Source organism: Phyllostomus discolor, chromosome 3, assembly GCF_004126475.2.
Source record: "Phyllostomus discolor isolate MPI-MPIP mPhyDis1 chromosome 3, mPhyDis1.pri.v3, whole genome shotgun sequence".
NCBI classification, from domain to species: Eukaryota; Metazoa; Chordata; class Mammalia; order Chiroptera; family Phyllostomidae; genus Phyllostomus; species Phyllostomus discolor.
In genome coordinates, this window is record NC_040905.2 from 142,177,004 (window position 1) to 142,187,706 (window position 10,703).

The 10,703-nt window shown below is 37.4% G+C and overlaps 1 protein-coding gene across 2 annotated transcripts in view; it reads left to right on the forward strand.

The window, feature by feature from the left end:
- The window catches only part of CAAP1 (caspase activity and apoptosis inhibitor 1), a 59,296-nt gene extending 57,389 nt beyond the window's left edge, over positions 1–1,907 (forward strand). For both annotated transcript variants that reach the window (XM_028528906.2, XM_036021535.1), the window contains exon 6: positions 328–1,907. In XM_028528906.2, coding sequence (XP_028384707.1) covers positions 328–674 — 347 coding nt within the window. In that variant the 3' untranslated portion in view covers positions 675–1,907. The remainder of the gene's footprint in view (positions 1–327) is intronic.
- The last annotated feature ends 8,796 nt before the right edge of the window (positions 1,908–10,703 follow it).

A 10,703-nucleotide genomic window follows, 5' to 3' on the forward strand; every position in this document is an offset into this window, starting at 1 on the left:
ACTGTGGTGCAAAGTGTTTTGGCTGACATTTTATTTAGGAAAATACATCACAGAACTCCATATAATGGTATAAATTTCACAGTACTTTCATGTTCTAAATTGGAATGAAAGATACATTAAAATTTACATTAATTTAGATCTGTTTTCAAAGTTGAGAAGTCAGTGGGGGTGGTGGGCAGTAGGATGGAGATTACGGAATGTGTTTGGGACTCTGTGGTGGGCGGTAGGATCAAAGCTACCCTTTAATCATAATCAGAAAGGACATTTTTGACCAGGACAATTAGGTTACGTGACTCTTTTTCCCTTTTTGTTTTTTATTTGTTACAGGCAAAGGGGAAGATAGTGATGTACTCAGTATAAATGCAGATGCTTATGACAGTGACATTGAAGGCCCATGCAACGAAGAAGCAGCTGCTCTGGAGGTTCCAGAAAATACAGTTCAAAGTGAAGCTGGTCAGATAGATGACCTGGAGAAAGACATTGAGAAAAGTGTGAATGAGATTCTGGGACTGGCAGAGTCTAGCCCAACAGAACCCAAAGCAGCCACCTTAACTGTTCCTCCACCAGAAGATGTTCAGCCTTCTGCACAGCAGCTGGAGCTGCTAGAACTTGAGATGAGAGCAAGAGCTATTAAAGCCCTAATGAAAGCTGGTGATATAAAAAAGCCAACCTAGTTATTTAACTTGAACCTGAATTTTTGGTGTGTTTGAACAAAGCCACATGGTATAATTTTGTATCTAATGTTTATTTTGAGTCTTACATGATATTTCTCATATAACCCATGTTAGATAATAGTTATTTCATTGGTGTGACTTTTATATTATATTTGTGTTACTGTTTTATGAGTTCATGGCAAATGCCATTGGATAATTGGATACTTTGTTATATAAACTGCAGATTAGTACCTGAAAAGCCATTAGCAAAGAGTTCTGGTAAATATTTTTCTTTCTTTTTAAATGTTTGGGCACCAAACCTAAAAGGCTAAGAGAAATTGATAAAGCCCATTGCTCCTAAGGTACCTATATTTAGCAGTGAAATATTAAATTATTGCTCCTAGATTTGTTAATGGTGTAAGAAATTTAGTTTTGCTTATGTGCACTTTGAAAATATGAATTGTCTTAAAGATACTTACCTTATATGGTTGTGGATTTACTAGTAAAAACCAAGTTACATTTTTTACTGTAAGGTTTAGAGATCTGAAATGGCTGAGAAAAAAACTTATAAAAGAAATAGCTTTAATGTAAGGTACTTTTTAACAATGTAGAGTAATTGCCCAACTTTAATTCCAGCAAACAAGCCATTCTAAGAGGCATTTGATATTATTGGACACTTTGTTCAAGTGTTTTTCTTCACTAAAAAGGGAACACATTTTCATATTCATTCCAAGCTATCAGGAGAAGGAGAATATTTTATCATACAGGCTTTCATCTAGTGTTTTTGCTTGAAGATCTGATGCACTAAAATCCCATGAATTAAAAATAATAAAGACTGTCATTCTGGATCTGCAGACTTTTGGTACATTTCCAAAAGCAAAATTAATTTTAGGAAGCTTTATTAAGTTAATGTTATAATCTGATTTTGTGTAGTTTTGTAAATAATTAACATCTTGCCACAATTATGGATGCTTTTTGCCCCATCACTAATTGTAGTTGTTTGATAACAAAATAAATTTAGGTAGAGATACTTAACTTAAAATAAATTGTTTTTTTCTCTAAAATGTAAATCTGGAACTGTTGTTTTTATATTTGGTCACAATTATATTTTATTGATAAGCCATTCTTCACTAATGCTGTATGAGGATTTTCCTCAGACACTGAACATGCTGAAATTGTGTTTAAGTAGTTGGCTTAATTGTATATAAAAATTGTAGAAGCTTTATTATGGAAATAGGGAGTATTTATAAAACATTGGAGTTGTAGTTACAAATTCTTTTTGTTGTTCCTGAACATGCCTTTAAATAACCTTGTTATTTTTCTTTTCTCCCTAAATCTGATAAAACAGAGGCCTGTATCATTTGAAAAGCTTCTCTTAGGCTAGTAAATATGAATATGATTTAAGTAGTGAGTTCTTGTATTTAATTGCCTCAAGATAAAAAAAACATTGATTATGGTAAAATAATTTTTCTCTTTCAACCTAAAATAAAAGTTAAAATAATAAAGTAGTGCAGAATAAATTTTAATGCTGCTTAGTAATTATAAAATGCAGTAGATGACATATGAGTGATTAAACATAAAAGAGCAGAAAAAGGGCTAAGTGCTTCATAACTGACTAAAGTCACACTTTCATGAAGCATTGTGTGTCTGCTATATTCAGTATGCAGAATGGTTTAGAGAATATTTCTCTAGAGGTGGTATGTGTGAGGTAGAATAAGCTGAACATATTAGAGGCTACTTAGAGTCCTGCTTAGAAAATCAACTTTTCCTTTTTTTTTTTTTTCTTTTTTAATGTTGAAAGACAGGAGAGCTTTTTGAAAATGAATGGCTTTAAAGGATAGGGATAAGTTTGTATTGGACATGCCTAAGTAATGAGAAAATAACATATATTGATCTGATGCTGTTATTTAAATCATCAGCTCACAGGTATTTATTGATTACCTTTACGGTGGTTAGTCTTGTTCAGAATCTTAAACTCGGGATGATACAGTATAGATTTTAGTGTGGAATAGACTGACTAAAAAAGATACAGATGCTGCTTCCTTTTATGTCTAATTCTTCCTCTCTTTTGCCAAGATAAGGACAATTTCTAGACAATGTTTAATTAAAAAGAGAAAAAATTTGGCAGCCTAATTTTCCATTTAAAGCAATTCTGATATTTGACTAGGAACTTGACCCATATCTTGAATGGTAGGTGCCAACTGATAATGGATCCTCTTCATGAGACCTTGGCCATTTTTCAATGTTCCTACTAATTTACACATTTAGATAGATCTTTAAAATCCTATTACTAGGTTACTTGTGTAACATCCTAATGAAAAAAATCACCTAAACTCCCCAAATCCTTTTGCTGAACTCTTACAAGTCCTTAAAACTATCAGGCAATATATTCTTTTTAACATACCTTGTTGACACAACCTATTTTCAACAAATCCTAAGGTTGTAGGGCATGATTAGCTATCTGGGTAGAGGTATAATAGTCTTTTGAATAGTAATACAAATTGCAATAAAATACCAGGGTGGGGCAAAAGTAGGTTTACATTTGTTCATATGGAAAATAATACAATAGTTAATAAATAATACAAGATAAACTTTCACATACAACTGTAAACCTACTTTTGCCCCACCCTTTATATATTTTTTTATTTTTATTTTCTAAAGATTTTATTTATTTTTAGAGAGAGGGAAAGGAGGCAGAAAGGGAGAGAGACATTCATGTACGAGGGCAACATTGATCAGTTGTCTCATGTGCCCCCAAATGGAGACCTGGCCTTCAGCCGAGGCACCTGTCCTGACCAGGAATCAAACTGACAACCTTAGAGTCCACAGGCCAGCACTCAGTCCACTGAGCCACAGCAGCCAGGGCTACATATTTTTTAAATGCCATTTTCAAGATAGATAAAACAGCAGTGTCCCATAGTCTGGGACAAAGATAGCTGGCAGCCTAAAACTTAAAAAATTCTCAGTTCTGTTTCATCATAAAAAATAAGAGAGTTCAGTCATAGATACTCCTTTATCATATCTTAAATTCTTAAAAAAGGCCAATATGCTGTAACTTAAAACTGCTAGATATCTTTACATTTTCTTTATCTTCAAGTAGACTCCCTTTTTAAAACAAAAGTGCTAATGAATAAACAGTAGGAATTCAAATACATTTCCTTGGTATTTAATCATCATTTTTTAAAGTGCGATATAATGAAAAGAGTGAGAGTTAAAAGCAGAAAGTTCTGAGTGTGTCCAAACCAGTTGTATAATCTTGGACTATAAAATGAACTATAAAATGAAGGAAACAAATTGTTAACCTGTATATAATACTTCTTTCTGAGACAGTATTTTTAGACTCAAGTACAGAATATCATAAACATTTGGAAAATTTAGGGAACTCTTAAGTTCAAATATTTCTTACCTCTGCCCTTCTCTCCGCATTTCAAAATGAACTAATCCAGTTCATTTCCTCTTTTTTTTTTCTTTAACAGATCACTTGATAAGTACACTGTCTACAATTACTCACTTTGGCCCATAAATTTAGGTTATCTTTAAATTATTATTTTATTTATTTCAAAATAATATGTAAATAATGTTAAGTAAAAAAAGGTTTTTCCCAAGACTTAAAATGAAAAATAGTACTTGTTTTCTCTATTCTTTTTGCACCAGCTTTTGTTGAGAAGTAATCACTTTCAAGTCTTTTAGCCATTTTTTTCCATATATGTCTGTATTTCTAAGTAACATAGTCATTATCTATTTCTTGACATTTTAGTTTTAGATTTATCTGTTGATCTATCTTGGAAATGACAGTTAAGCTCTTGTTTCTTTTACCTGCCTAAACACAGACCTTCCTCATCCTTCCATAGAGTGTAGTTACAATGTACTTTAGTTAAGATAGCATTTAATATTTACACTTTTTGCCTATGTAAATACTGTTCTCAACTGGGCTGTGTGGTATCTGTAATTCCCTTTTTGGTCCAATTTTCACTTTAAATTTTTTTGGAATTAATAACTACCTTATTTAATTTGCTCAGTGTTCTCTGTAGTAGACATTAACTTACACCTTGTTTTCCAGAAGTGGGGGGGGGGGCTCCACCCACAGGGCCCCCCTGGCCACCATGGATGAGAATAAGTCTACCAAGACATGATCTGCTTAGGGAGGAAAGGTGGCCAATCTCTCAAAGGAGAAGGGCCAAGAGCCTTTTCCTCAATGGCTTTTATTGGGCTTGTTTGCACAAGAATTCAAGTAAAGCTCATTAATCATTGCCAGGAAGGAAGGATCAAACAATAGATAACAAAGAACTCTGAGGGCCTATTTTGAGTCAGGGTCAGATAGCTAAAGAGCTGTAAAACTTTGAGGAAAAAACTTCTTGCTTGGACCCTTATCAGTTAATTGAGAGCATTCTAAACAAAGGTTTCACAGGATTTTACATATTCTTTCTTAGGTCTGATCACCCGGGGAACCCGCCCTTTCCAGCACAGGGTTGTACCACCCTCCGTCATTGTTTCAGGCTTAGGTGGAGCAAGGGAAGTAAGGCAGCCAAGAGATTAGGAGATTTCTCACAGACAATGTGGACTCAGGCACTGTCAAAGCCAAGGGGCGAGGGTCCATCACCCCCCTTTTGCTGTAGCCTCCAAAGTCCTTCCTTGGGGGCCTCCCACGTGATCGTGCCTGTCTTAGATCGTTCCCCCCTTGGGGAATCTTACCTGTCGTTGGCTAACCGACCAAGCATTGGGGACCAGTTATGGATGAAGTAAAAGGAGCAGAATCGGAGCTCCTGCCAGGGAGATACGCTTTTGTTTCCTTGGTGGTTTACAGTCCAAGGTCACTCCCTCAGCCTTAGTCTTGGTGGGGTTTACAGCTTCTGAAACCAGACAGGGCTGTTCCCAACACACAAGTATAAAATCTCTTTTCATAGGATGAAAAACATCATATAATCTTTTTTGTTTTTCTTCTCATAAAGACATTCCTCCTGGAGCTCTCTCTTCCTCACTAATCTGGGTTGGTTGCTCTTCACCTCTTATGTTGCATATTTCATTTCAGAATCTTTTGTCTTCCTCTTTCAATTTAGTACCTCATTTTGGTGGCATACCTGTTTCAACACTCAGTTGAAACATTGTGTGAGTGTTGACATAGAGGCTGGAAATCATTGTCCTGCATTTTATAGCATTGCACCATTGCCTTCCAACTCACTGAATCTGTTGAGAAGTCAATTGTCATTTTGATTCTTTTTACTTACATGTATCTGTTTGTTTCTTTTTGGAAACTGTTAGGATCTTATCTTTATTCCCAGTATTCTGAAATTTATTGATGATGTGTTAGGGTTTTGTTTTTTTGTTTGTTTGTTTGTTTGTTTGTTTTAAGATCGTACTCCTGGCCCCCTTTTCTTCTGTCTGATACCCTGACCATGTGAAAACCTGCCAGGCAATGCTCGGGAAGCCTACATCAGAAATGATCAGATTCACCTTTTCCGCAGGCTCCATCCTAGTCCTCAGATCAGAAACTGTTAGATGGACCTTTTTTCCTTCACTGAGTTTATCATTGGTGGACACTTTTCAGGGGGAAAATTTATGTCAATTCAGTTCTGGGAAGTTTTTTACACTTTTTCTCAGATAAGTTCCCTTCCCTTTATTTTTTTCTAATCTGTTTCTAGAACTCCTTTTATTAAGACATTTAGGCTTAGTTTTTTTAATTTCTTGATTTTTTAAAATTTTATGAGTTTATTTGAATGAAACTGATGACAATTTTCAGGAAGGAAAATCTCAAATGCTGCCTGTTTCTATTGTCTGTTTCCATCTTTCTTCTACTTTGTTGTATATTTTCTTGATATTCTCTTCCAGTTCTTCCAATGATTTTTTAAGAAAACTCGTGTCATATTCTTAATATCGAAAAGATAATTGTATATTTTTATTCTCTGAATATTCTCTTTTAAAACTAGCACTATGTCCTTGTGTCTGTAGGGCAGTGGCTCCATCCTGATGCCCAGTGCCCTCGCACATACCCTGTCAGGCCACACAGGCAGTCTTCAGAGGACCCATCACACCATTTTCATTTTCTCAACTGCCTTTTTTTTTAACCCTTACACACACGCCCTGACTGGGGATTGAACTGGCAAAATAGGCATGTGCCCTGACTGGGAATCAAACCGGTGAACCTTTAGGTTTATAGGACAATATTGCTGTTACAGAACACAGTGGGGACCAAGGGTGACTTACTATTGCCCAAAAGGAAACCCCCAGGTCCGTTATGTCCGCTGTCCATAGTAAAGATGTCTCTCAATGCCAGAGATTTGAGAAAAGGAAAGGAAATGTTTATTTAATGCTATACAAACTTAAAGTAGTGACCTAATGTCTTCATCAAAATCTCAAAGTCCCTTAGAACACCCACAAACACACACAGTCCTTCCTTACCCCCTTTGCCCAGTTTGGGGTACCGTATCTCAGGAAAGGAAATAGAAGTCTGCAGCTCAGGCAGCCCCCAGTTCTTTCCAGTAATCCGTCTTGGCTGGTAGGCCTCTCAGTTCCCGGCACCTCTGCTGTGTTGCCGGGATCTCTGCTAAAGCTGGGTAGTGGTTCCCCCTACTAACATTGCGCGGGTCCCCACTCTGGCAAAGCTGCATGGTTCTCTCACATGTTCACAGCCGCGTGGCTCTCATTTCTGTTGTCACAGCCCAGTGGTCCTCTGCACAAGGGCCACGGGAGTCCCCACTCTGGCAAAGCCTTGAGGTTCTCGCAATGGCTGCCACAGCTCGGTTTAAATCATCACTCCAATCTTCCTCTGCAGCCCCATTTCCGACTCCTCCCACAATCGGCTACACTTGCCAGCACTCATATCTTTCCAGCTTTACTGGGCTGCCACAGTGAGTCTGGGCAGGCGTGGCCCCATGTTATGGAGTCAGTCTTCTCCAACCTCCCATGCAGGTGCTGTAACTCTGGGGACCTGCCCACCAGTTACATCTTGGTGGGGAAGTTACTTCCATTCCCCTGGCTCAGAGCATGGCCACAGCTATTTAACATATCTATGTAACCAGTTAAAGGTAATAGATATGTTACATGACCACGCTAGAAGTTAGCTGCAAAGCTGTTGCTATGAAAAACAGCTCTCAATGGCCCTGCTCCATGTGTCCCTTCCCCCAACCCACACCTGTGGGGGCAGGGGCTGAGGGCATCCTAATATTTCCTGAACACCTTGAGTTCTGAGCCCCATTCCAAATCCCTATTTGGGGTCCCCCTCTTGGCTGCACCCTGTAACATTCCAACCAACTGAAGCACACCACCCTTTTTTTCTTGAGTGAGGCTCCCTATCTTGGCCATAGGATATCTTGAAGCAGTTTTTCCGTCTGCCTTTGGTTCCTTTGAGATAGGAGACTGTGTTGTCCAACTTATGGCACAGCTGCAGGTTCTAAAATTGCTCAGTTGCATTAGCTCCTTAGCAACAGGGTGTTCCACCAATTCTCTTCCATCTTTTACTTTGTTGTTACTCTGCACAAAGACCATGGGATGTGGCACCTTTGACTACTCTTTTTTTCATTATCTATGCAAGTAATAAGCTTCCTGAATCTAAAAAGAGCTCATTGTTTTTCTTTACCAGCTAAGTCTGTCCAGCCTTGCTTGGCCCTGGCCTTAGCCATTACTTGACAGTTTCATGGATGTAACATTTTACCTCTCTGGGGATGTTAATTTTAGTGCTTATTTTCAAGTTTCCTTTTATTTTTTGCCTTATATTTCCCTCGAGTTAGTTTTTTTTTTTGTTTTGCTCTCTGCCGTCTCTCAAATTTCCTTATCTCTTTAGTGATGTTCGCCTGCTTTTGTGTGTGTGTGTGTATATATTTATATATCACTATGTATATGTATATATGTATATATACACACACACATACACACAGTCATACTTGGTACTCATTGACTTCAGAATCCATCAAACCCTGCACTCCTCTCATTTTGGTGAGAAAATAATGTTTCAGCACTGAGCTCTTGCTGAGGTTCATCGCACTTGCTAGAACTTGTGTGAGTCATGACACACCCCACAAGAGAAAATGCTTCATCATTACGGTACTCGTTAGTTTTGACACTTGTCACAAGTTCTGGTACAAATTAACAATGAGTACTGAGGTACCACTCTGTGTATGTGTACTAAAAAGCTGAATGGAAGCTCTCTATGGATGAAGCTCATTAATTCGTAGAATTCAGTTTTCTCTTGAGTTGGCTGAGGATATCCACAGTTCATTCTGAAGACTTTTTACTGAATCCCAATGTTTTCATAGACTAACCCTGGCCTTAACTCTACTTGGGATGCCTGAGTTTAGAATACCATACTTCAACTTTGCTAAAGTCATCTGTGGAGTTAGTGAATGAAGACCAACATTCATGTTTTACCCACTGTAGTCTATCTGGAAGGAATTCCGGATCTTCATTAGTGAGTATTACTTGGGTTTGTGTTTAGAATCAAATTGCTTTTTAGTTTCCTATAGGCCCTTAGATTACAGTCTTCATCAGCTAGGTCAATTCCACTCATTTATTTGTGTTTCAGCTTCTAAAGTTTTTTTATTTAAAAATTTTTTTATTTATTGCTTTTAGAGAAGAAAGGAGAGAGCGAGAGAGAGAAACATTGATTTGTTGTTCCACTTATTTATGCATTCATTGGCTGATTCTTGTGTGTGCCCTCACCAAAGATTGAACCAGCAACGTTGGCATATCGGGATGACACTTTAACCTACAGAGCTACCCAGCCAGTACTCTAAAATTTTCTTAATGAATCTGCCTTCTGTTTTCTGTCTATCTAAATGAGTCCTTCCAATCTCTTTACTTGTCATTTTAGTGGACTTTCATAGGGGAACAGTGGCAAATATGGTATTTAGTATTCTCTCTTTTAAAAGAGAATTTTATTTATTTTTAGAGAGAGGGGAAGGAAAGGAGGAAAAGGGAGAGAAACATCAATGTGTGGTTGTCTCTCACACACCCTCTACTGGGGACCTGGCCTGCAACTGAGGCATGTGCCCTGATGGGAAATCGAACCAGCGACCCTTTAGTTTACAGGCCAGCACTCAATCCACTGAGCCACACCAGCCAGGGAAAGTATTTAGTATTCTTTGTTTACGTGAATGTTACTTGGTTTTTTTCAACCTGTTTTTCTTTGTCAGTTTTAAAGTAATTTTTTTCTTTCTAATTCCAAGTTTAATGGAGAATCTTGATCACAAGTGGAAATGTGTGAGAGAAAGATAGACCAAGATAACAGCAGATTGGAATCAGTGATACCTGAGGCAAGCAATGACCCTTTTGCTTATATAGGTGGCCATGTGATTTTTACTAGAATATGTGTTGGTGTTATTCAGTGTTCATATTCTCAGAAAAGCAGTATGCTCTTTCATTATGTAATTTCATATTCTTTTCCTTTTAATTTCAAGAACATTAACTTGAATTTTACTGTAGTATTTTTTTCCCTTGCTTTGGTTTTCTACTGGATTTCTTTTTTTCAAATTATGTTATTGGTTACACTACTATTGTTGTCTTGATTTTTCTCCCTTTGCCCCTCTCTATCCAGCATCCCCCACTCCCTCAGACAATCCCCCCACCATTGTTCATGTCCATGGGTCATGCATATAAGTTCTTTGGCTACATCATGTCCTATACTGTACTTTACATCCTCATGGCTATCCTGTAACTTCCTATTTGTACTTCTTAATCCCCTCACCTCTTCACCCATCCAGAACATCCCCCTGCCATTGGGCAACCATCAAAATGTTCTCCGTCTCCATGATTCTGTCTCTGTTCTTGTTTGCTTAGTTTGTTTTTTAGGTTCAATTATAGATAGATATGTTTTTATTGCCATTTTGTTGTTCATAGTTTTGATCTTTTTTTAAATGAGCCCCATTAACATTTCATATAGTAATGGTTTGGTAATGATGAATTCTTTTAGTTTTTTCTTGCCTGGGAAGCTCTTTATTTGCCCTATGAGTCTAAATGATGGCTTTGCTAGGTACAGCAATCTTGGCTATAGGTCCCTGCTTTTCATGACTTTAAATATTTCTTGCCAATCCCTTCTAGCCTGCAAAGTTTCTTTTGAGA